This window comes from Lissotriton helveticus, chromosome 6, assembly GCF_964261635.1.
Source record: "Lissotriton helveticus chromosome 6, aLisHel1.1, whole genome shotgun sequence".
NCBI classification, from domain to species: Eukaryota; Metazoa; Chordata; class Amphibia; order Caudata; family Salamandridae; genus Lissotriton; species Lissotriton helveticus.
Genome location: NC_136067.1, coordinates 1,330,471,081 through 1,330,498,562, shown reverse-complemented (window position 1 = coordinate 1,330,498,562; position 27,482 = coordinate 1,330,471,081). Strand labels below are relative to the sequence as shown.

Sequence of the window (27,482 nt, the reverse complement as noted above, 5' to 3'; positions counted from 1 at the left end):
TGCAGGGGGGACGGGTGGGTTGCTTATCACTTTGATGAGGATAACCCTGGAAGAGAACTAGGATTACAGGTAAGTAACTTATCCTTCTCTTCTAGGGGATCCTCATCAAAAGACTAGCAAGCCCATCCTCCGCCTGCAGGCAAAAGAGAAGGAATGATCCAACAAAACACCCTAAGTTAACAGTGTTGAAACCGATTCCTCAAGGAGGCCTGGCCTACTTGGGTGTCTGCTTTGGTATGTGAATCAAGACAATAGTGCCTTGTAAATGTATGTATAGATCTGCAAGTAGTTGCTTTATAGATCTCGGAAATTGGTACATTATGAAGGAAAGCAGTCGTAGCCGCTTTTCCTCTCGAGCAATGAGCCTTGGATGTAAACCAGAGTGGCTTTTGTGTTAACTGATAAGCCAATTTCATACACTAAACTATCCACCTTGAGATGGACCGCTGGGAGGCTGGATAACCTGTTCTGATTGAGCCATAATTAATGAATGGTTGATCAGATTTTCTAATTGATTTAGACCTGTCCAAGTAGAATTTCAAACCCCTTTTTAGGTCTAATGAGTTCAGAGACCTCTCAGCTGGGGTAGAGGGGTTAGGAAAAAAGGTCAGTAGTGAAATAGTTTGGTTGACATGGAAATCTGACACCACCTTCGGAAGAAAAGAGGGGTGAGTTCTCAAGACAACTCTATTTAGATGGAACACTGTGTATGGCTCTTTTGAGCCGAGAGCGTGTATCTCGCTCACTCTGCGAGCTGAAGTAATCGCCACTAGGAAAGCTATCTTCCACGTAAGGTGTTGTAGGGTTGCTTTGTGGATAAGCTCAAATGGGGGACCCATCAGTTTAGCAAGAACCACGTTCAGCTTCCAAGAGGGTGAAGGAGGCTGAACAGGAGGGTAGACCTTCATTAGACCTTCTAAGAAGTCCCTTACTACCTGTAGTTGAAAAAAGAACGGCTGAGAAGGGAAGCGCCTATATGCCTTAATGGCAGCAAGGTGCACCTTAATGGAAGAGAATTTTAGGTCTGCCTTAGCTAGGTAAAGCAGGTATGGCAAAAACACTTCCTCCTGACCTTTGGTAGGATTATAATTATTTTGCACACACCATAAATAAAAACACTTCCATTTACAAGCATGAGAGTGTCTTGTGGAGGGTCTTCACGCTTCTTTCAGGATGGTCATGTAGTCTTGAAGAAGCCCTAAATGACTATACTGGAAGACCTCAGGAGCCATGCTGCCAAGCTCAGTGATGGAAGGCTGGGGTGATGAATGCTCCAGTTCATCTTGGACAGCAGGTCCAGTCTGCACGGTAGTCTCCTGTGTGGGCATTCTGACAGGTGCAGAAGGTCCAGGTACCACCAGTGTCTGGGCCAGTCTGGAGCAATTAGGATCATCCTTGTGTCTGAGTGCGAGAGTTTGGTCACCACCTTCGGAATGAGTGGAAGAGGTGGAAAGGCGTCACAAATGCCCCTGACCAGCTGACCAAAAGGGCATTCCCTTTCAACCCTGGTCGATAGTACCTCGAGGCGAAGTCTCTCCATTTTGTGTTTGTGTCCACGAACAGGTCGATGCTGGACGACCCCATTCTTGAAAAATTTCTTCGACGACTTTGTCGTTTAGAACCAAGTCCTGCTGGTCCTCGAATTGCCGACTGAGAGCATCTGCCTGTGAATTCTGCTCTCACAGTAGGTGTTTTGCTGTTATCGTTAGATTCCTCGCCAAGAGCCAATGCCAGAGAGCCTGAGCTTCCGTTTGTGATAAAATGGAATTGGATTAAATCGAATGGAGAAAAGCTTTGAGAGATGGATGAACAGCCCTCAACTCCAGCATATTGGTGTGGTACAACTGTTCTTTTGTTAACCATCGACCCTGAGTCTGGAGTGGCCTCATGTGAGCTCCCCTACCTTGCAGGGAGGCATCCATGATGAATGATTGGGAGGGAGGAACCTGATGGAAAGGGACTCTGACCAGTAGATTCTCCTGTCGCATCCACCATGGGATTGGTGTCCTGGCTCTTCTGACAGTTGTATCCTGTCGTCCCATCGAGCCATTCTCTGATTCCTACATACAGCTTTCGAAATTTTCAAACACATATGTGAGGCGGGCATAGCGACTGTCCAAAACTTACAAGGCAGCCTCAGAGAGAAACTTCTCGCAAGCCCTTAGGGAGAAGCCATGTAAGGGGCCAAGAGGCAAAGGCCCAGCCAAAGTGGCATAGTCGGTAATGGAATAACACAGCTACGCAACCTGGGAATCAAACAGTTGGTCAAAGCTACCAAAGTCTGGTCAGAGCGAGACACCCCACCCAAGCAGTAGTTACAATACGTACTGCGACAGCATCAATACACTTTGCGGTTAATATCATAAGACCCATCATATAACGAGAAAGAAAGAAGGAGACAGAGAAAAAGCAGAAGAAAAAAGGGAGGAGAATCAAAAGAAGGTGAGGACAGAAAAGAAAATGAGGAGAAGAGCGGATGCGCCAAGGGAGTGAGGAGGAGGGGGAAAGGCCAAGACCCAGAGTGGAGGCTGGCAGTCATTAGGTTCATGGAGCCCACCCAGCAAGAAAAGCAGGCTACTCATGGGAGTCCGGTCTGCTGCCTTTAGAGAAGGGCTGCAAGAGATCATCAAACACTTGTAGAGCCCGCAGTGTAGGGGGCATCAAACGGAGTGTTCGGTTTTAGTAAGGTGGTGTATAAGTGGATGCCAGATGTGGTCAAAGCGTGTTTCAGCAGTGTAAGTGAGACGGGCAGTAAGTAGTTCCAGGGAAAGAAAATCCAACAGAGGGAGAAACCACGCAGCAATAGGCAGGGGGTGGGGCCTCATTTCATTTTTGAAGGGCAGGCAGTGGTCCCAGTGACCGTAAAAAATATTTTTGGAGCCAGTCACAAAGGAGTATTGGGGCTGGGGCAATTGCGGTCGCAAAACATTCATACATGGCTCTGCGGTCGCTATTTAGAAGAGAATGCCCCTTCCTAATAGTGAGTCGCAATACACTATTTTGCGAGTCGCAAATTATTTGCAACTCGTAAATTAGAGTAAGTACATGGCCCAGGCTAAAATTGCATGTGCAAACGGGTCGCAAACATTCTTGCGCTTGCAATTGTACATCGTACATCTGGCCCCTAAATGAGATACACACTTAAGAATAAATCCAAGACCAATTTAGAAGAAAACTGTGATTTTTATATGAATCTCAAAACCAAGAACTTTGCGATCAAGCAAGTACTTTTCAAGATACTGATTATTACAGTTAAATGTTCATTTAAACACGTCTTTACGCAGCAATGCTTTCCTATGGGAAAAAGGCATATACTGCATACAGTTACTTGCAATTTGTTTCTGGGAGCCCCCTTCATCCCTCAAGATGGTAGAGGGCCAAAGTCCAAAGAACCACCAGCAGTTAGTCTTTACCCGCCCTAGAGCGTCTGGATTGGACTAAACTAGGCTTTGGTTGCTGCAAGGAGTCCAGTACCCCAGGCATTGGTGCTGTGTTGCTCTGGTTGGTCCTGGCATCTTCTCACTTGGTGGGGAGAAGGATCTGATCTCCAAGTGCATGACTACCTCTTCCTGGGCGGCTGATGCACCAGTGGAACCAGGGGGCGGCAGAACAGTAGACCTGACATTGTTGTTTGGTGCCTGCGGGCGGCATGGGATTAGCTCCTCTACGGCAAGGGAAATTGGTGCCAATTTACGAAGTGCTGCCAGCCTACCTGGTTTTTTGGCAGATACACAGAGGCAGGACAAGCCGGTTTGTATCACGATTGGCGGGTTAGGTGCAGGCAGAGTTTGGTGCCAAAAAGTCAACAGCTGGTTCTCAGTTCTCGCTCTCTTTGCTCTTCTCAGTCTTCTTCTTGTGTTCATTGAATCTGAGTTCCAGGTGTCAGGGGTGCCACCTAAATACGCAATTTCACCAAAAACCTAGATGGCAGAATAATTTGTTCCTGTTCACTTCAGGTAGACCACCTTAGGGGTGTAACTAGGCTGACAGTGAACACGCCTCCTGACTAGCTAATTTTCCCACCTGTCCAGGTGCCAAATGGTATTCCTCCAGTCTGGGGGAATCCGGGGTAACATATCAAAGATGACATAGGCCTTTGAAGCCTTCTGCCTTCATATGCTGATTACTAGACATTCTGCTTGGAGGAGGTGACAACACATCTTGCCGGAGCAGGCATGGTTTCGAACCTCAGAGAGCATGGGCTCGCACCTGCAGGGGTTCAGAAACTGGTCTGTGATGGCAAGCTGTTCTACACCTCTCAGCTAGTACACTAGAGGTTGGTAGGTTTTCAGGGGGCACCTCTAATGTGCCCTCCTGGGTGGATATTTTAATACGTCCACTACTGGCATCAGTATGGATTTATCAAGACAAGGTGTTTGATACCAAACACCATAGGTTTCAAAGAAAACCATCATGTAGCTGGGAACTTGTAATGTGCCCAGTATATGTACTTAAGATGGCTTCCCTGTTCACTAGCACTATTTAGCAATTGGACTAGACAGCACAGGGCATATATGCTCATGCAGATAGGTCCTCAAGTGTAATATAATGCACTCTGCCTTAGGGCTGTAAGGCCTGCTGTAGTGGTGACTTACATATATTTCATGCAGTGTCTGGGGACACGGCGTGTGTTTTGTTTTCACTTTTGTCTGCACCATTTTGCACAGCCTGCAATGGCAGTCTGCATGAGTTTGGTGGTGGGGCCCTCAGGACGGCACAATAAATGCTGCAGCCCTCAAGGACCCTCTTTAGTACCAATGCTCTAGGTACCAGGGATACCATTTACTAGGGACTTACAGGGATGCTAAATGTATGGCCAGTTGTGGAACAATTGCACTGTTACCTTACATTTGGGAAAGAACCCTGGCACTTGGGACCTGGTTAGCAGAAACTTAGTGCACCTCAGTAAAAGTTGCATCAAATACCAGGCACAAAATGGGGGTGACCATGTCAAAAAAGGGCACTTTCCTACAATCATTAAACTAGATGTTTCCCATTACCTATAGGGATGTAACACTTTGAGATTATGAGAATATTTTGGGTAAGGCTGAGGAGCTCCACGACAATCATACAAAACAAAGTTTATAAAGCTTAGTAGATGCATAGGACAACCAAACAGTGGGACCAGTGATACATTTCACAATCAGATCTTGTAAGGCTGAGTACCTTCTTCAGAAAGGTTGGAGTCATGACAGATCACTGTAATCCTTTGGACATGCTTAGCATCCCATTATGCCAGAGGAAATTATGATCAGCCGGCAGAAGCTGTCAGACAGAAAGAGCTAATGACACTATTAGAAATTATTTGGTGAAAGTCAGAGGATGGACGGGGATAGGTACTTAGAACGCCTGAAAATCTATCATGAGTCTGGCTACTCTGATCCTTCCCTGACTCTTCGGATGTAGGCACACAGCTCTACACTTTCTGTCTACCCACCACTGGGACCAAACCAAAACATTTGATAAGGGTCTCTATAGTGCAGTTTTAGGTCTGGTCTAGACACAGCTTTAACTGTCTAGCCAGCCTCATGTAATCACAAAACATATAAATAAAAAATACTCATCTAAGTCAATTCAATTCTATTGCACTTTTATGGATACAATATGTATTTGAATAAAGGAATTCAATTGATACTCACCTAAGTACATACAGAGAGAGCTTAGGGTCATCTGCTAGTTCCCTTAAACATAATTCAAATTTTTCATATAACCACCAACACGCCATACAACATGTGGCTATGTGTCAGCTCACTTCAGCCACTGTTTCCTGCACGAAAAGTGACTGAATATTTTTTAAATGGCGTGTTCACATCCATCTAAATAAAAACTATTCTGCACTGCCAGCAGCCAGCGACAACAGTCTGTAGCTAGATGGTGAAAATAAAAGAATAGCCACTGCACAACTCAAGCTTGCCAAGGACATACCTACTGGCTATGCAAATACTTCTTATTTACATTCAATCTGGTCTGCAATGTGTAAACCGCTAGTAAATTTTACAGATGATATCTATACCACTATTTTTTCATTTCAATGTATCTGCAATTTTTTTATTGGCATTACGTATCTGGCGGTGTAAGGGAAATACTGCAAAGAAATAGACAACGGGTTTCATGGTTAAAATCTTGTTAATGACTTGAGGTAGCGCAGGTTAGCCTTTTTGAGATATCCCTATCCCAACAAGTGTGGGGTTTCATCAAGAGGAAGAAGCACAGAAAGACCTCTTGGCCCAGAGGCAAGTTACCACATTGCTACCCTGCACACATTCATTCCTCATTAATGAGGATTGGCAACACTGGGTGGGTAGCAAAACGATTCCTTCCCTGCCCAGGCTTTACCCCCCACATGGACTAGGACATAGTATGGGCTCAGATCTTGTGACTTTCTATTGGCCACTGATGCCGCAACAAGAAATGAACATATAGCTCTCGTTCAGCTCTGACTTCTCTTTTTTAGACACAGTCAACCCAAACATTAATTCTTTACGATCGCATTGGTGAGACACCTCTACCAGAGAGATCGTGTATCATTTTGACAAGTCTAAGTTGCAGCCTTATAGAATACATTTCTTTAATAACTGCAAACAATCCTGTTTCAGCATCAGTTTAGAGCCAGTAGATGGATATACCATTGTAATTCAAATGTGCATTAGGTTTCCAAATACATTTAAACTACAATATATCATTGCCAAAAACTAAATGCTGTTCACAGATGTGGCAAGTGATTTAGGTACAGTAAGCAAGAGCCATGTGACTTTCTGAAACCTACTGTCACTGCATGACAAATTCAACGCTGTGCACAAAGTTACATCAGAAAAATGTCACAATTATGAGGACAAACATTACCAATATGGTGTTCCGATAAATGACTTCCTTTTCGCTATGGTTGCGGTTATCTGGGCTGAAACTCCGAAATCGGCTAAAATCAAACAGAAAAAAAATATTTATAGAAAATGTATCTGCTTAGCATGAATAACTAGCCAATAGCATTACACACACACTGTGCTTAACATATTCCACGATCAAGAATCTAAGACAGATCAGTGAATGCTCATTCCCATTACTAGCACAAGTCCAAATGTTAAATTCCATGCAATGTGCTACGGTTGTAGCAGAGGTTTCTACCATGAAGATTGAACCATTTAGTTAATGAGTAGTTTGAGTACCTATCTATGAACACGTGGCAGTAAACTTATGGAGAAGGAGGTGCTATGGGGAAATTAATGGACAATGGGGTTCTGCTTTAGCTTCTAGAAGGCTTATGACAGTAATGATTACAGAAATTGGGGGACAAGACTAGCCTGAAGTACTATGCTCTACATATAAAGAGCATATCTCATACAGTCCTTTTATGAGGACTAACCTCTAACAAAGAGCCTCAGTGTGTTCAGACAGAGGATTTTCTCCAAGGGTGCAAGAAAGAATTCAACTTACAATTTCAAGCTCGAACAAAATCACCATAATAGCTCATGTACTGTTTGTTCCCTTGCTTTAAAGTAATAGAGGTGGTGCTCTTAGTACACAGGAGCGTGACGTGTCAAAGCACATAAAAGAGAACAACTGTATGTACAGCTCGACGTCATGGCAGTATCTCCATATGCCTATTTTCACCCCTTTTGATTGAGTGAAGATGGGGGGGCATTTAACAGGGGCCATGCCAGGTGAGTCAGTGTGAAAGAAGGGGATTTAAGTACCTGCGTTTCTATATCAAGCAACATGTTTTCATGTCAGCACCACTGCCTTTCGACCACAGTGGTGGTTTGAGCTCACCCCTTGCCTGGATAAAGAAGGGGTGGAGGGAATTAACTTTCTTTTACCACCACTGCTTAAGAGTGGGGTTGTATGTGGGCGTGGCCAACAAATGGCCAAGTAGGACGTACTTCTCAGAGTTCCGTCCCCACGCGGCAAATATCCGGAAATATCCTGCGGTGCATTTGAGCACCAACCTGACCTAACGGGTTGGCTTGGCTGGGAGCATCGCCCGGCTGCAACAATAAGAGTTGGGGGCGTTGTCTGGCTGGCGTACACAGTGTGGAACCCGAGTGCCCCCGGAGAAGGAACCGCCATCTTGGATTATGGGACGTGCATCGGGAGCTGGGGGTATCGAAAGGTCTCCCCGGCAAAGGGACTAGCGATTTGTGGTGCACTGCTGCAATTGGGGTGGCGGGGCTGAGAATTACAACCCCGGAAGCGCTGTATCAACAGATGCTCGCTCGGCGGGAACCCACTGAAAGTAAACCGGTCCGAGCGGTGGTGTTAATAAGGCTGAGGACCGCCTGTGCCAATAAGGCTTGACTGCAGGAGCGGGGGGAATACCAATATACAGAGGGGGAGGGGCGGGAGCCCGGACTCTGGACAGTGCCGGGACTTGCGGGCTGCAGACTGTGTTGGGGCCTACGCGCATGCGGCCGGTGACACATAAGCCGGAAGTTAGAAAAGCTGAGGACCGCCCATGCCTGCCTGTTTTGACCGCAGGAGCGGGAGACACTCATTGTTACGATCCGAAGGGGAGGGGGCGGGAGTCCAGACCCCGGTTGTGCTGGTGCCTGCTCCCCCCCTGCTGTCGGTTGCAGACTCTGTTGGAGCATAGACCTATGCCACCAGAAGACCAAAACGCAGAAGAGTGAGACTGAAGGTGCCTCTTGGTATGGACACGAGCTGCATGATACAGCGGGATCCCCTACAGAGGGTGGAACTGGTATGGGGAAGATAGGGATGGCCGATCCCGGCCAGCAAGAGAAGCATGTCATTGGGGTGGATTTCCATCTGGAAATCACCCGGAGGGGGAGAACCAGACTTCGAATGCTGGACAGGACCGGGATTGGGCTCTGCTGAGGCTGTGGACCGCGAAGTGAGCTGAGAACCCGTCGGGTAGCAGTGTGTGACAGGAGGGGGCCCTGTCCAGAGGGCACCAGCTGCCGGAAGGTGAATGCCGCCGAGGGCCCTGTCAATCTTAGGGGATAAGGCAACGGGAGGTGCTGCGGCGATCCACAGTACATGAGACTAGGAAACTGCTGGAACGCTCCGGTTGCACGGTCTGGTCTTGGAGGCCCATACACATCTGTGAGCCTGGAGGGGAGACCGGGCGGGCTTGTGATACCCTTGCATTGGTTGTGGATGGTCCGGAAGGGCTGCAGCATTTGATGGGTGGCCGCAGTGAGGACAATTGACTTGGAGTGGGCCAGGGACCTTGTCTTGAAGGGTAACAGAATTGTGGCAGGCACACAATACCACAGATATAACCCAGAGCTTGGCCTGGATTGGTGGACTCCTGAGCCTTGCTTGATCCCGGCACAAAATGGGGAAAGATACAGGCACCAAGGCTCAGTTAATTAAAATATCGAACTATGCGTAACCTCTCCCTCAGGGACCCAATCAAAGAGGTGTGCGAGGAGAAGATGCTGCTGAAGGGATACAGGGAGAAGAGCATCGGGACCCCTCTCTAAACGACATCGCGACAGCAGTGCGGACTGTGAGGGACGAGATGGTGACCAGGATCAACGCAGTGGGGATCGACGTCAACCTCCCCTGCTGCGACATGCGTAAGGTCTCCGACAGAGTCACCTCGAAGGAACAACAAATGGATGTCCTCCAAACGGAGGTCAAGTTTCTACGGGAGACAGTCATGGAGCTTCAACGGAAGACGGTGAGGATGGATGAATGGGCCGAGGACCAGGAAGGACACTCCCAGAGAAATAATTTACGATTCGTGGGGTTCCCGGAGAGAGTGGAGGGACCTTTTGCAGAATGTTTTTTGGAAAAATGGATCACGAAAATTCTGGCATCAGGTACACCATCAAAGTTTTTTTAATATTTAAAGGGCACATATGGCATTGGTCCCGACCCTGCGTCCGGGGGTTCCACCAAGAGCCATCATAGCCCGGGTTTTTTGGGTCGGCAGAGGAAGCCTCAGATTGGATGGACACCACAGGGGATCGGAAAACCCAAAGAAGGCCACAATTAAACTCGGAGACTCGCACAAGCTCGATGGATCCGTCGACAAGACGGTGTAGGCTGTCCGAAGAACAACGACACCTGGCCGTGGGCGATTCTGGAAGAGTCAGTGTATGTGAAGATGGTACCTTGCAGATGGCCGTTGGACTCTGACTTTACTTCATTGGAGGTGATCCACGACACTATTGTCAGCTGAGACCAGAGGGAACCGCAAGAGAGCTGACTTGTAATCCTGTGCATTCAGATAAGTGATTGCAAGAAGACTCAATACAAATGTCTGTTTTTCTTCTTTTTCTATTTTGAGTAGCTGGTGAGGAATACACTGTATACGTATGTTGTGTGGGTGGGGGGGAACACACCCTCATCAGCAGCTATGTACCGCCCGGGGAGCTGGAATCTCCGGCCTCGCGCCCGTCAGTTTCCCAGTCACTTGCATGGCACCTATTTAGAATGACCTGTACAGTGTTTAATTAGGAAACTATTAACTTATGTAACTCAACTATGGATACTGTTGCAGGGCTTGAAGATGTTGCTGGAGAACTCAGATGGGGGTTGTTTAGGACAGGAGATAGGCTTGTTTTCTACGATAATGGGGGATGATCCTGTTGCACTGCACAGCGGGAGTTGGGAGGTGCGGGAATTCAATTTGTTATATTTGTTTTTAATGGTTTTCGAGGAAGGTTGGGGGATCCATGTCTGGGTTGTAATTTTCTGCAGCACACTCAGTCTGAAGCGGGTATGATGGGTTGGGAACGGAGGTGTGATGTTGAATGTATGCACTTATTGCTCCCTCCTTGACGAAATTACTTACTCGGAATATACAGGGATAGTAATGCTTGAAAAACGTAGACAAGTGCACTCCTACTTAAGACAGTACAAAATTGGTATATCGGGCCTACAGCAGATGCATGTCTGGGGTGACACATTACCATATATTCGGAGCACATGGAGGGGACAGTTATATGCCACTTTTTTTAGGGGGTTTGCACGAGGGGTGCTCATTTGGGTGGCCCCGGGGACCCCTTTCAGCAGATACATCACGTGCTTGATGCGGAGGTGCGCTATGTGATCCTATATGTGAGGCTGGATGGGCAGGAGACATGTCTAATAAAAGTGTATGCCCCTAACTTGGATGCCCAAAGCTTCTTCTATGAAGTAATGACTGCACTGGTCCCCTATCTGGGTGGGAATCTCGCCATCTTTGGGGACGTCAACTGTGTAATAGATGGGACGATGGACCGAAAAAAAACCCTCGCCAGGCAAATAGTAAGCCGGGAATGACTGGGGCCTTGATAGACATGATGAGGGAGCTGGGGCTAGTGGATGCATGGAGGGTCAGACACCCGGAAGCCAGGACCTTTTCCTGTCACACACCTGCGACCAATACCTTTAGTAGGTTGGATGACCAATACCTTTAGTAGGTTGGATCAATTCCTTCTATCAGCAACTATGATGTCCAGAGTGGAGGACATAGTGTATCTTCCGAGATACATCTCGAATCATTCCCCAATGCTGTTATCCTTGAGTACTGGTAGGCCCAGAACGGCAATTCCTACGTGGCGACTTTCACCTGAGTCACTCACTGACCCACCCTTCGGGGTGAAGTTGGAAGAGGAGAAAACTAATTATTTTACGAAGTCGGCGTACGCGAGGGGCATGGAATGGTAGGCGATGAAGGTGGTGGTCCGAAAGTTCTGTCTTGGCACGACATATTGGGTGCAACAGCAGCTTGAGAGGGACATTAAAGCACTGGAGGGCAAACTTGTTGGGCTGGAGCTGCTATTGCCAGCGAATCCTGGGCGTTTGAACGAGTGGCGGGAAATGCGAGAAGAACTACTAGCAGCAATATGTAGACTTGAAAAGTTTCACTACACCACATATCGGCAGCAACTTCAGCAGGGGGCGATTGCTCTGGGACGCTACTTGCCAGACTGATTAGTAATGAGAAGCTTGTTTCCCCTATTGTACAGATGCAGTCTGCTGAAGGGTGTACTGTATATGGTCAGCAAAAAATTGTGAACATTTTAGCGGACCTCTTAGCCGGGGTATATGTGGGGTGACCTATGCCGGTTCTGGATGAAGTGGCAGAGTTCCTCGCTACACAGGACTTGCCCTATTTGGAAAAAGAGGCTAGCCAATTACTGGATGTCCCAATCTTGAAAGAGGAAATACTGGAAAGTGTAAAGTTACTCAAAACAGCAAAGAGCCCAGGGAGTGACGGCCTACCGGCCCAATTCTACAAGGATTTTGCATCCATTGTGGTGGACCGCCTCTTAGAAGTATATAATGAAGCATTCCAAAATCATACACTCCCATTTTCCATGAACGAAACATTGGTGGTCATGATAGTCAAGGAGGATAGATACCCCCAGTTGCCGGGGTCTTTCAGACTCATTTCCTTGGTGAATATAGATATAAAAATTCTCAGCTGGATTATAGTGGCTCGACTGCACCCATACATGCAGCATTTAATTAATCCCGACCAGGCGGGGTTTATTCCCAAATGCAGCACTGCCCATAATTTGAGAAGGTTGGCACAAGTGTGGCACTCACCATTCTTGCAACTGGAGAATTGTGCCCTGATGTTGCTCGATATTGAACAAGCGTTCGACTCGGTCGGGTGGGTATATCTGTGGGAGGTCCTTCGTGCAATGGGAGTGGGTCCACAATTCCTGAAATGGGTGCCGTTATTATACTCAGAACCCTGTGCCAGAATTAGGGTAGGGAGATTAGGCCTCAGAAAGGATATGGAGACCTTTGGGATCCCACTGGGTGAGGTTCATCATGTGGTGTCTATGTACGCAGATGACACCCTGGGGTACCTCGGTAGACCTGCCCAGGCAATACCAATGCTATTCTAGGTCCTTGTACAGTTTGGACACATGTCTGGGTTGAGGATAAACTCAGGGAAGTCAAAATTTGTCCCAATGGGAGACTGGCTTTACTCCCGGACGAGGGATTGCCAGAGGTGGGATTCCAGTGGGTGAGGAACGCGCCTAGGTACCTGGGGATCAGACTAGCGGAGACGGCGGAACAGTACTTGACGCGTAATATTGGGAGAATCATTGAGGGAGTGCGGGGTTCAGTGCGCTTCTGGCAGGGGTTGCCTCTGTCTTTGATGGGGAGTTTTGCCATAGCTAAAATGGTGGTATTACCTAGATGCCTCTACACGATGCATCATTCCCTTCTTAGGATCCCCCGACATTTTTTTGTTGGACAAGGCTTCTACTGAAGTTGCTGTGGGAGGCTAACCGTAAAAGAGTAAGCCTGGCCACTCTTCAAAGAACCTGGCAGACAGGGGTCTTGAGGTGCTGTGTCTGGAATTTTATTATATGGCCCCACAGCTGCAACATGCTATACATTAGTGGGTTGAAGATGAGAATTGGGAGGAGGCTCTGCTGGCGTGGACCTACAGGAACAGAACGCTCCCCGAGCTATTAATGCTGGGCACTCAGATACCTCAGACAAGCACATATATTGTGCAGCATGTAGCGGAAACATGGGAACTTGTAGTCCGGAGAGTGCTGCGAAGGGCTCCCTATGCCCCGGACATGCCCTTGTGGACTGTTAGGCCCTTTTAACAGATCTCCGCGTATATGAAGGTGCATAAGTGGCGGGAGGGGGGATGCCTAAATATGGGGGACCTGTATGACAACAAACAGTATATCACACAAGAGCAAGCGACAACCACCTTCGCATTGAGGCCGGGCAGTTTGTCCAGAATGGGAAAATAGCTCAGGTAGCGAGGGAGCTGTGGCCTATGTTTCCGGAAGAACCTGCCGTCTCCCAGGTACTACAGACTCTGATATCAATGGCTAAGGGACGCAAGTTGGTGTTGCACCTCTACTGGGCGATTCGGGCAACAGGGAGACCCGGCACTGCGGTCCAGATGACCTGGAAGACATTGATAGGGAACCCCATAACAGAGAGGGATTGGATCAAGATCCATGAAGGGGATAAACAGGTGAGCTCGAATACACGATTCAAACTAATACAGTTTAATTTTGTACACCAGACATACCTTACCCCCAAAAGGTTACACATGATTTATCCGGAGCGGTCAGGGCGATGTCCCAGATGTGGAGGGGCGGACGCTACATTTATACATATGGGCAGGCCCTGCCCGGAGCCTCAATTGTACTGGTCTGGCATATTAGACGCGTTGAGGAAGGCGTCGGGATGGGTAATATTAAGGGAAGTGCGGGTGGCGTTGCTTGGTTTGTTGCCCTGACCCAAAAACAAGAACCTTAGTCGGAGATTTGTCCTTTTGGGACTATTATTAGCAAACTGTGGGATAGCTATCACGTGGCTGAGCCATAACCCACCCAAAATGCTGCAATGGGTGCAGGATATGAAAGAGTGGGTGAGAGCTGAGGTGTTGCGCATGCAGCAGTGTAGGCGTAATGAAAAGCTGTAGGATGACTTGCAGGCATGGAGGGCAATGTTAGGGGACCAGAAGAGTGAGGGAACGAACGCTAAGCCACGGGATGAAGCCTCGAGAATACACTGGTGGGAAGTAGCCCGGAAGGTCTGTAAGAAGAGGGGGAGAACACCCATCATGGGAACATTGGACAGCATGTTATGACGAACGAAAAGTAGAGGAGTTGGTTTACATCACAGGGATACACTCCAGATATGGAAGGGGATGTGTTTTTTAGTTGTGGGGGGAGGGGTTGGGCGTTGGGTTTATGCGATACAGGACTGCGTTTGGATATTGTGAAGACATGGACTGAGACATTGAGCCTTATGGGGATTGGGATCCGTAATGAAAATTCAGGTAAAGGGGTATTGGTTCCCACTACATGATCTTATATATATGCATAGAATGTGTCTGCCACAATCAACCTAATACCCATAAATATTTGATGTGTCTTCATGTACAATTTTGTAATCCTTCATGCTATTCTTGACATGTTTTTCTCAAAAGTCAATAAAACAAATATTTTTAAAAAGTCTCCAAAAATAAGGCTTTGCATCTTTTACCCACCCCCACTTTTGATAATGTGATACTTTTTGGCATCTCACATTGCCCAACTGTTGGAGGATTGGGGGCTTTGAGCCCCTCATCTTTCCTACGGGTGAGATGGTATATTTTTCTCCACCCCACCTTGATCAATGTTTGGCAACATCAACCATGCAATGCGTACATTTTTAGTGAAATGTACGTATTGGGGACACTGCAGTTTCATTGTGAAAATGTGTAAATTACAGTGAAAAGACAAATAAGTTGAAACCAAAATGCTTCCCACCCCTTACTTTGCCCAATTGTGGGAGTTGGTTCCCCAACCCCAAGCCTTTCCCAAGGGTAGGGGGAAGAGTGGAATTTCTTTTGCCCGATGGGCAGTTAAGTGACATTTGCAGGGTTTATCCCTTGTCTTCCCCAAAGGCAGGAGTTTGATGCGAGTCTCCCTGCTACCATTCCAGTGGTTCGGGATGGTGTGTTGAACTGCTGGAACTTGAAATGAGACCGAAATTACCTTCTTTTACTTGCAGCACCCAAAGATGGAGTGATTTCAATTATCACCCACTTCCCCCCACATTACCCAAGGGTGGTAGTAGCTTATTACGCTCTTCCTGTTTTGTCAAAGGTAGGGGTACATTTTCTCAAGCCTGTCTACCATTCCCATGGGTGGGCAGTGGGGGGGGGATGCTAAGCACCCACTGACTCTCCAAATGGAGTATTAAGGAGATAATATGCCCCTTCCATCTACCTAGTGAGGGTACACTACAGTCAAGACATGTGAGAAGGATTCAACTGAGAGTGACATGATAATGGAGCAGTTTTTTGGTGCCCTAGTGTCAAATTGAATTAAATTCCCTTGAGCAAGCAGGCTGGGAAAAGAATACCCTTCTACGGCCCTTTATGACATTTCGAGGAGAGACTTAAGTCCTGTTGGATTGATTGACTGGATGGGTTGAGAGCTGCACGAAGGGGCTAGTTGCACTAAGAATTCAAAGGCAGTCCTCTGACTGCAGGAACTGCTGGGGTCTGTTGAAAGGATAGGCATACTGCTTTTCAAAAAACTGAAAGAACCAGCTGGTCCAATATTAAAGCATTTCAAGCCTGTAAAAAGGAAACTACCACACTCTTCCACACATAGCACATGCATTACCTAATTTGAAACACTCAAGCATGGCATCCGCCTTGTCCCCAAAAAGCATTGCTCCGTCAAATGGAAAGCGCATCAATCTAGACTGGACATCATCAGAACATGTAGTTGACTGAAGTCATACATAGGGCCACAGAAAGAGCCCATGGGCCTGGCAACAGAATAAGCTGCATCAAGCTCAACTCTAAACACTTGTATATCAGCATACTGGCCATCTGAAACCACCTTAGCGAAGTGGTCACTAAGGTGGTCAGATAAGTTGGGTACCATGTCCCATTAGGGAGCTATCTTCCCAGCAAAAAGGTTGCAATAAGAGAGCATAAATCCAGTCTACTAGTTGAGAAAACCTTATCATCCAGCACCTCCACTTTCTTTGACTCTATCTGGGTGCACTAGTGAAAAAGATCCAGGATTCTGCTAGGTGCACAAGGAAGGCAGCACAAATAAGCTTTCCGGAGACAAGTGGACAAGCAGAAAAATTGTGTACCCTTGTGCCAGTCTGTTTCTTCTAGCAATTAACCTGCTCACTGCTTTAGCAGAGGTGAGTATCTCCCATGCGGATAAGGCTGTGGCCATAAGGACTTCATTAAATGGCAGTAAGGGCTCAGAGATGCTAGAGGTTCACTGCAGGACCTCAAGATGACAGCCTTAGTGTAGATGGTGGATAGCGGAAGCTCTGGGAAATCTATGGCTTTCCTTACCCCCTGCATGAAATGATGCACTCTCATCGATAACTACTGGATGGTTTTGAACCCTCTAGCTTGCTACAAAGCCAAGTAGTCTGCTGTATCAGACGCCAGAGGTAAGAGGTTGGCTGCCTCGCTGTGGTTGTCTGTATCATGTTGATAGTATCTAGCATCTGTATCAGGTCAGAGTTCAATCATAATATATGTAATGCGTAGTCTGCCAGTATCTTTGGTGAGAAGCATCGGCCTCCTATTCCCTGGTTCTTTGTTCTACTCCAATTCACTGTGATCCCCTCCCTCCTGGAGAACTGCCTTATTGCTATGGATTTAGGTTCAGGCTTGGATTCAGTTACTGACTATTCTCCAGGAAGTACTGGAGGTGGCACCAGCATTCGCGCAAGTATGTGAACTGGCGTGATCAGTATGTAAACCGGCGCAGGAATCAGCGGCGGGAAGCCTCCAGATGGCACAAGAGCATTCTGTGCAGAACTGAGGGGGGACGTAAGGCACAGAGGGAGGACCCACCAACGGTACATCTCACAGGGGCAAAAAATGTCCAAAGGGGCCCGAAGGCAAAGCAAATTGGACTGTGGCATCATTGAATAGCTCCAGCATAACATGCATTAAGGAAGCTGGTTCGGCTCCTAGAACCAGGAATGCATAGTAACAATGAGGACTCTCTTTGAGTGATAACAATAGCTGCTAATTAGCGGAAACTAATTTAAAGGGTAAACCTGACGTGGCGCCGGCTGCCAGAAAGTACTACACATGCTAAATGGGAATGCGAAGCTTTCGTTTAATGATAATTGCTATTCGTAAATAATGCCTGTTGGTATATTTTTTATGACAGATCATTACATTTTAAAATAAAGTTTACATATAAAAATAATGTATGTTAGCATCTCGATTGCAACTCAGCAATGCAAATGCGGTGCCTTCTTTGTAAAGTGTTGCATTAGGAAACCTCTTAAACATTTCATATTCATTTCTGAGCATTCAATTAAAAACAATGAGTAAGTCTACAAGCTACTCACCCAGTTTAACGTGCCCGTTGTCTGTTAGAAGAATATTCGCTCCCTTTGGTGGGTTAAAAAATAAAGAAATAAGAAGTCAAACTACTTATGGTAAAACATGTGTAGAATATTCGAATCATGTTTGTTTTGGATTTTCACACTTCCTTTTAATGAATAAGCCAATGAGTCACTGTGGGAAGCTGCGATACTCACCTTAAATTGACAAAACTGGCGACAATGACGTAAAACCTCCTTAGCTAAGCATGCTTTTCAACATAGCATTAACACCCGACTGTAAACACCACATTGATAACCGGCGTATGCACTAACAGCTGTGACGTCACAAGGGAGAAATTCCCAGACCTTCCCCCACCTCACAGGCGTCTCCAGAGATCCATTCAAGACAGCACAATGGCAACCGGTGGTCTCACCGGCCTCTTCGGGTCTCCACAGATTTGGGGGCTGGGGGAGTTAAACAGAACTGAAGAGTGACCAGTGGGTCTGTTAAGGAGTTGACAGGTCACTAGTTATTTTCATTTAATTTAGGCACAGGAGGGTGATTGTAAAGGGTGGCGGGGTGGATGTTAGGTCTCGCCTGAGCCAGCGCGCATGTGCTGCTCTGCAAGGCTTATTGTAAGGACTTCTAACTTGGACCACACGCTTGTGCTTACACGCTATTGGCCTAGACCAAGATTATAAACAGCTCCTTGAGTACTGGAGTCATGCCTGACCGTCTCAAAATCGGCCACGTCACACCTCTACTAAAAAAAACCTGTCTCTGACACAAATGATCTAAATAACTTCAGACTCGTCTCTAACCTCCCTTTCCTAGCGAAAATTCTAGAAAGATGTGGTCTCCTCCAACTCACTCAACACCACCAACCTTCTTGACCCTCATCAATCGGGGTTCAGAAAAGGTTGCAGTACAGAGACAGCGATTCTAAATGTAATAGATAATATGCACAAATCTCTTGATACAGGCCAATGCTGCCTACTCATACTCCTGGATCTATTGGCAGCCTTCGACACGGTTGACCGCAAACTACTCATCAAAGCACTTCAAGAAAGGGCTGGTGCGAGGGGGTGGTCTTACAGTGGTTCGCCTCTTTCCTACAGAACCGCACCCAAAGTATAAAAATCAAGAACTTCTCGTCGGACCCACTCCCCATGAGCAGGGTGTCCCCCAAGGGTCAGTACTCTCCCCACAACTTTTCAACATCTATATGGAACCCCTTACTACCATACTAAAAAAACAACAACATTCCCTTCCACCTCTATGCAGACGATACCTAAATCTATCTGGAAACCTCCTCCATGGAAGTAATTCAGAGACTGAAAGTCACTCTACGAGACGTCCAGCACTGACTATCATGAACCACTTAAAACTAAATCAAGACAAGACAGAAATCCTCTTCATCTCCAACAAAGAGGAGAACCCCAAAACACAGAATGTATATAAGCCATTGATGCGCTGAACTACAACCCCACCCTGGCCGAATCTGGGAAATTGCTGGGAATCACTCTGGACCTCAAACTAGACATGAGCCAACACATCAGGAACACTGCTAAGAGTGTCTTCCTCAACCTTAAACTACTCAACAAAATAAAACCCTTCATTCCCTCTGAGCGACCTCAAACAAGCTACTCAATCCCTGGTGCTGCCCAGACTGGACTACAGGATTGCAACCCTCACAGGAGCAGCAAAATCACATCTTCCTCCCCTCAGATCAACTCTGAACGCAGCAGCCAGAATGGTCATCAGAGTAAAAAAATATGATCACATCTCGCCTGCACTCAAAGAGCTAAAATGGCTCTCAGTCGAAATGCGTGCCAACTTCAGAACTGCTTGCTTCACGCACAAAGCGCGGCACACAGGGAAACCCGCCTACCTGGCTGCTAAACTCCAGAAGGCAGGTCAGACAAGAAGCCTAAGGAGTACAAACACTCTACTCCTTATCCCGCCGAAAACTCAAAACAAAAAAACGCTTCTCGATCCTTCGCAGGCGAAAATATGGAACTCCTTACTAGTCCATATCAGGACGAAACCCTCCTACCTAAAATTAAAAAGACAGCTCAAAGACCTCCTCCTCAACCGATCTCTCCCAAACAGAGAGCTACAAACTAGACACCGAAGACAAGCCAAAGTAGCACTCAGACACTTTGTTATCAATGACCTCTACCTCATTCTCCACATGACTACCTCCCCCAACCCCCGGGCGAATCCCATCGTGAGTCACTGTGCTTTTTACGACGACCTTACCCGAGGCGTCATATGTTCTCTTTACATTCTACTGTGATAACTTACCTTACGAGTGACATTCTGCACTCTATGACGATATTATGCGAACCGTCATGAGTCATTGAATATATAGTAAAATGCTTAATGTGTCCTACGAGTGGTTCATGCTGTAAGCTCTCCGATACCTTCGGGTCGGGCTAGAGTTATATAAAACTCTTAAAATAAATAAATACAATTACACTGGAGAACCTGCATATACCAGCTGGTTTAGTCAACAAGCAGGGCTAAAGAAGCTAACAGGCAAAGAAGTCTTAGCGCTGCCCTAACTGTGATCCCGACAGACTGTGGGAAGCCTGCCTTCAACAGCCAATTGTCAAGGTAAGGGAAAACTAATAACTGATGATGGATGGTGATCATCACCAACACATTTGTGAACACCAGTGAGGCATCAAAAAACATATTCATCCAAAAACCTCTAGATATCAGCCATGCATGATGAGTGAGCACCACACTAGAGCTGATTGCTCGTAGCAGACAGTCAGCAGTAGCCAGGCCAGCACAAATAACATATCTGGCTGCATCTTGACTGTCAGGACTATGCCGACCCCCAGCAAGAGACCTCTGTCAGTCCCGGCAGCTAGGGGAAGATTTCCGGTTTGGAGGCTGTTCCCACTTTGGGGTTCCTTGCAAAAGTTAGCTCATGATCACGTTTGGTCAGAGGTGTAGCCGCCTCCGGGTTGTGCCGCCATTTCGATGCAGTTAGCGTTCTAGTCTTTTTCAGCAGTCCGCCATTTCCCAACTCCGCACGTTCTATGTGGCGCACTTCAACTGTCCCTTTCCAGCAGTTAGACGCCCTGAGTTTGGCTCCTGTCAATTCACCGCGTTCTCTCATAGTTTTCCCGCTACTTCCAGTCAGCTTTCACAGAGACTCAGTTCCGGAACCCCTGGAGTGTGTTCTCGTTCCATACCTGTGGATTCCTGCCTTTCCGGGTTGTTTGCCCCTGACTCTCCGCGGCCTGTGTCAGGCTGTGCGGACTCTTGCAGTCAAGCGCTCCTCATCTGGGTTTGGTTCCAGTGGGCAAGTACCTCCCGCAGTACACAGAATTGCGGTAAGAACATTTCATTCTTCAGACTTGCCGGTACTGTCGTTTTCCAGTGCTTGCCCAGTCTTTGGTTCAGAGCCTTCCAGTGAATTGAACTCTAGCACTGTTCAGAACAATTCAAATTCAGTTTGTGACAAGACTTCGAGTGTTCTCGAAATTCGTTAAGTAGATGAGAGTATATATTATATGCATATGGTAATACTGTTGTCTACCACCTCTACTCTTCGCATCATTCTTTCAACCACTCTACACAAGCAACAAGAGTACCAACCATCACCTCACTTTTTGGGACTCATTAAGAGAGAAGCTAACTCCACACAATAACCAGGTATTAATAAGAGAGAGAGAGAGAGAGTGTGTTGTCCATGATTTATTAGAACGTTAGTAATGTTCTGCTCCCTGTTGCAGGTGTTCCCCAGCCACTCCTTCCAGAGGTAGTACGAGACACCAGTGTGGAAGACTCTCTTTGTTGTTTGTTATCCACTTCCCCTTTCCCTTCCATTCCTGGGCTTGGAGCAATCCGGGTGCAGGGGTGTTTGGGAATTCGGAAATTAGCATCGCCGAAGATAGCCGCTCGCTCCCACGGAGATCTGGATATTTCAGGTACTGCTTCTGACAGATTGAAGTGCCTCAATTATCTTCCGTCTGAGCGAGATGGCCGAAGGATTGGATGTCAAAGCTTTGGCGTCTGTGTTAGAGGGACTTCAGAAACAGTTGAGTGAGACGAGGGAGGAAGTTAGGAAATCTAACCAGGAGGCTAGTTATTTACGTCAGAGATTAGATGAACTAGCAGAGAGCCCGCGCCCCAACTTCGGTAGTATAAAATCATCTGCCTTTGGTTCCGCCTCATCCTCATCTACGGAGTTTACCACACAGGTGGTGCACGCAATGTCCCCTACCATTCCATTGGCCCCGCCCGAGAGATTTCAGGGAGATCCCCACAAGGCCCAAATCTTCCTGACCCAGTGTTCCCTGCATTTCTTGTGTAAGCCCATTCTGTTTAAAGAGGATCAGTCTAAAGTGGCTTTTGTGCTGTCTTACCTGAGCGGAGATGCTGCCGCGTGGTCTTTGCCTTTGGTGGCAAGCAACGATCCAGTGTTGTATAAATTCGAAGAATTCAAAGCTGAGTTTTTGCGCATTTTTGACCGAAGAAACGTTTCACAGACCACCGACAATGAACTGTTGGAATTGAAACAAGGGAATCGTGATTTGGTGGCTTACCTGGCACAATTCAATAAATTGATCGTCGAAACGAGTTGGCCCGAGGCTAAGCGGGCGGCCATTTTCTACCGAGGCCTCAAGGATGAGTTGAAGGACGGTTTGGCGCAGATTCCCAAACGACCCACGGATGTGTCAGAACTCATCGATCTTGTATTGCAGATTGATCAGAGGCTTGCAGAAAGGCGAAGTGAACGACGAAAGGATGTCCGCACTCTCCCGCCTCGATTTGATCGGTCTCGACCGGAGGTCGTGAAAAACCCTGAAGGCCAAGGCCAGGAAGAGCCGATGCAGGTGGGAACCATTCGAGGCCCTCTTACGCAGGAGGAACGAGAAAAGAGACGCCAAGGTCGATTGTGTATGTATTGTGGGCAATCGGGCCATTTTGTCAAGGAATGTCCGAAGAGATCAAAGGCAAGCTCGTGGGTAAAAGATCGGCTCCACCAGTAGACGGAGTTGCACTGGTGGGAGCGAGTGACGAGCCAACTCCCAAGCCACAACTTTTAGCCAACACCCTGCAATCCGCAGCCCCGCATCTGAATTTACTGTGTAGGATAGAGTTTGGAAAAGCTCAGAAGGAGGAAGTTTCGGTGATGGTAGACTCGGGGGCTACTGGGAACTTCTGCGACATTCAGTTTGCCAAGACCTTGGGAATACAGTTTGAAAAGAAGCCCAGACCGGAACCGGTGCGAGCAGTGGATGGCACCCAGTTGTCGTCGGGACCTATTGCTTATGATACTGAGTTGATGACAGTGGTGGGACCTGGAGAGCACCGAAGCTTCATTCGATTTAGTCTCATAGATGCCCCCCAGTTCCAACTCATACTGGGGCTACCCTGGCTCACCGAGCATAACCCGCAGATCGATTGGTCACGGCGTTCTGTAAAGATGAATTCCGAATTTTGTTCTGAGCATTGTTTCCAGTGGACTCCGGAGAGCCCAAGTTCCACGTTGTCACAAAATCTGGCCAATCAGGTTCAAATGGTGTGTGCTTTGGAGGCCCCAGAGATTCCCGAGGAATACCAGGACCTGAAAGAGGTGTTCAATGAGAAGGAAGCTAAGAAGTTGCCACCTCACCGAGAATATGACTGTCGGATCGAATTGGAACCAGGGGTGTCTTTACCATGCAGTAGAATCTATGCATTGTCGGAACCGGAGAATCTCCATTTGAAGGACTATATCGAACAAAATCTAGCCAATGGATTCATCCGCCCCTCTCAGTCTCCAGTTTCCTCGCCCCTCTTCTTCATTCCGAAGAAGGATGGGACCTTGAGGACTTGCATCGATTATCGGGCATTGAACTTGGCCACTAAGAAGAACCGTTATCCTCTGCCCCTCATTTCAGAACTCCTGGATCAAGTCAAGGATGCCAGTGTGTATACAAAGTTGGATCTACGGGGGGCCTATCATTTGGTGCGCATGGCCGAAGGGGAGGAGTGGAAAACTGCCTTTCGAACCAGGTTTGGTTTGTATGAATACCAAGTGATGCCCTTCGGGCTCTGTAATGCCCCCGCTGCGTTCCAGCATTTTGTCAACGATGTGCTTCGTGAGTGTCTGGACCGTTTCGCAGTGGTCTATATCGATGACATCCTTATTTACTCCAACAGTTTAGAGGAACACGTCCATCATGTGCGAGCCATCTTGAAACGCCTGCTGGAGAACCATCTGTTTGTCAAACTGGAGAAGTGTGTCTTTCACTCTTCCCGAGTGGAGTTTTTGGGCTTTGTTTTGTCTCCGGAAGGAGTTTCCATGGACGACTCTAAGTTGCAAGCGATCAAGTTATGGCCGGCGCCCAGGTCTGTAAAGGAGATCCAAAGTTTCCTGGGATTCGCCAATTTTTATAGACGCTTCATCTTGAACTTCTCAGAGAAGGTGAGCCCCATTACTAGGCTGCTAAAGAAAAATGTGCGATTCGTCTGGGAACAAGAATCTGAGGAGGCGTTTCAGCAATTAAAAGAAGCTTTCGTGACAGCCCCAGTACTGCAACACCCTTGTTTGAGTGAGCCCTTTTTCATTGAGGCCGACGCATCCAATTTGGCCATAGGAGGAATCCTGTCGCAGCGCCAGAAGAACACCGGGCAGCTTCATCCAGTGGCATACCATTCCCGCAAGCTTACCCCGGCGGAGATAAACTACTCCATTGCAGATAAGGAGCTTTTGGCCGTCAAAGAAGCATTCAAAGTGTGGAGACACTATTTGTTGGGAGCGAAACATGTAGTCACAGTCTTCACTGATCATCGGAATTTACAGTTCCTCAAGTCAGCGCGCACGCTCACCCCCAGGCAATTGCGCTGGTCGCTTTTTTTCGCAGATTACGATTTTGTCCTCACTTACAAGCCTGGATCCTCCAATGGAAAGGCGGACGCCCTTTCACGTCTGAGTATGGGGGAGGAAATCAAAACCAAAACGGAAGGATTCATCATTCCGGAGGAAAAGATAGTGGCCATAGCTGTCGAGGACGATTTGGAGGCCCGAATCAAGGAAGAGTTTTCCAAGGCCGAATATTCAGATTGGGAATCAGGCGGTCCAGATCGCAGTGTGAGGAATCAAAGACCCATTTGGCAAGAAAAGATGTTTGTCCCCAGTGAGAAATTGCAAAATGAAGTCATTCAGCATTTTCACGACCACCCGCTAGCAGGCCACCGAGGAGCGAAGACGACCCTGGACTTAATCAAGAGAACCTTCAGTTGGCCGGGCATGGATGCTCAGGTGAGGCAGTACATCGCCACTTGTGAGCCTTGTGTTAAAGGCAAGAGTATGAGGCAGTCCCCACAGGGCCTTTTAATGCCGTTGCCCATTGCCCCGTCTCCCTGGCATTCAGTCTCCATGGACTTCATAGTAGACCTGCCATCTAGCCAAGGGTATTCAGTCATTTGGGTGGTGGTGGATATGTTTACCAAGATGAGCCACTTTGTCCCTTTGAGGTCCCTCCCCACAGCCTCTCAGTTAGCTACTCTGTTTGTGGAACACATTGTGAAATTACATGGGGTTCCTAAGGTGGTTATTTCCGATCGAGCGCCTCAGTTTGTCTCTCGATTTTGGAAGGCATTCCTCAGGGGTCTAGGAGTGGACTCTCGTTTGTCCACCAGTTTCCACCCAGAAACGGATGGACAGACGGAGCGAGTGAATCAGGATTTGGAACAATATCTCCGTCTGTATTTGATGGATCAGGAGGGAGAATGGCCCTCATTGTTGAGTACGGCAGAGTTCGCGTACAACAATGCCGTCCATTCGTCTACAGGATTTTCCCCTTTTTACCTGAACTCAGGTCGGCATCCTAACATGTTAGTGGGTCGGGTAGACGTGGAGGTCCCAGCAGCAGAAGAGGTGATACAAGAGTTACAGAAATCCTATCAGGTAGCCTCTTCCAATCTCCAGAAGGCCAAAGACGCTTACAAGGTGCAGGCAGACAAGAAGAGAAAAGTGAGTCCCATGTATGAATCTGGAGAAAAGGTGTGGATTTCCACTAGGCACATGAGGTTGAGAGGAAATCGAAAGTTCCAACCAAGATTTGTAGGGCCCTACACTGTGGTGCGAATGATCAATCCAGTGAGTGTGAGAGTGGCTCTTCCCAAGTCATTGAAGATCCATCCAACGTTTCATGTGTCATTGATTAAAAGAAACCCACCTAACTTCAGGCGTGTTCAACCACCAGCTCCAGTTCAAATTCAGAGTTCAGAGGAATTCGAGGTTAAGAGAATCCTAGACTCCAAACTCAAGAAAGGGAAAATCTTTTACCTCGTGGACTGGAAGGGTTATGGTCCCGAGGAAAGGTCGTGGGAGCCCAGCAGCAATGTCCATGCCCCAAGATTGGTCAGCGAATTTCACAAGGTGCACCCCCAAAAACCCAGGGAGGGGGCTTTGGTGGGGGGTACTGTCAGGACTATGCCGACCCCCAGCAAGAGACCTCTGTCAGTCCCGGCAGCTAGGGGAAGATTTCCGGTTTGGAGGCTGTTCCCACTTTGGGGTTCCTTGCAAAAATTAGCTCATGATCACGTTTGGTCAGAGGTGTAGCCGCCTCCGGGTTGTGCCGCCATTTCGATGCAGTTAGCGTTCTAGTCTTTTTCAGCAGTCCGCCATTTCCCAACTCCGCACGTTCTATGTGGCGCACTTCAACTGTCCCTTTCCAGCAGTTAGACGCCCTGAGTTTGGCTCCTGTCAATTCACCGCGTTCTCTCATAGTTTTCCCGCTACTTCCAGTCAGCTTTCACAGAGACTCAGTTCCGGAACCCCTGGAGTGTGTTCTCGTTCCATACCTGTGGATTCCTGCCTTTCCGGGTTGTTTGCCCCTGACTCTCCGCGGCCTGTGTCAGGCTGTGCGGACTCTTGCAGTCAAGCGCTCCTCATCTGGGTTTGGTTCCAGTGGGCAAGTACCTCCCGCAGTACACAGAATTGCGGTAAGAACATTTCATTCTTCAGACTTGCCGGTACTGTCGTTTTCCAGTGCTTGCCCAGTCTTTGGTTCAGAGCCTTCCAGTGAATTGAACTCTAGCACTGTTCAGAACAATTCAAATTCAGTTTGTGACAAGACTTCGAGTGTTCTCGAAATTCGTTAAGTAGATGAGAGTATATATTATATGCATATGGTAATACTGTTGTCTACCACCTCTACTCTTCGCATCATTCTTTCAACCACTCTACACAAGCAACAAGAGTACCAACCATCACCTCACTTTTTGGGACTCATTAAGAGAGAAGCTAACTCCACACAATAACCAGGTATTAATAAGAGAGAGAGAGAGAGAGAGTGTGTTGTCCATGATTTATTAGAACGTTAGTAATGTTCTGCTCCCTGTTGCAGGTGTTCCCCAGCCACTCCTTCCAGAGGTAGTACGAGACACCAGTGTGGAAGACTCTCTTTGTTGTTTGTTATCCACTTCCCCTTTCCCTTCCATTCCTGGGCTTGGAGCAATCCGGGTGCAGGGGTGTTTGGGAATTCGGAAATTAGCATCGCCGAAGATAGCCGCTCGCTCCCACGGAGATCTGGATATTTCAGGTACTGCTTCTGACATTGACTATCTATAACAGTTTGAGCCAAGAAGATACAAAATTTATATGGGGACCCTGAAAAGATTAGGCTACCCATGACCCAGACGTTGTGCGTATACTAGACCAATAGGTAAACAGCATTACCCACCTCAAGCTTAGGCTAGCTGAAGAGAA

At 47.5% G+C, this 27,482-nt stretch overlaps 1 protein-coding gene across 7 annotated transcripts in view; it reads right to left on the bottom strand.

Annotated features, from left to right (window-relative positions):
* Positions 1-27,482, bottom strand: part of MAP4K3 (mitogen-activated protein kinase kinase kinase kinase 3) — a 1,422,157-nt gene that overhangs the window by 1,063,228 nt on the left and 331,447 nt on the right. For all 7 annotated transcript variants that reach the window (XM_078649063.1, XM_078649064.1, XM_078649058.1 and 4 more), the window contains exons 7-8: positions 17,782-17,824; positions 6,844-6,916 (exon numbers count right to left, since the gene is read on the bottom strand). In XM_078649063.1, coding sequence (XP_078505189.1) covers positions 6,844-6,916; positions 17,782-17,824 — 116 coding nt within the window. The remainder of the gene's footprint in view (positions 1-6,843; positions 6,917-17,781; positions 17,825-27,482) is intronic.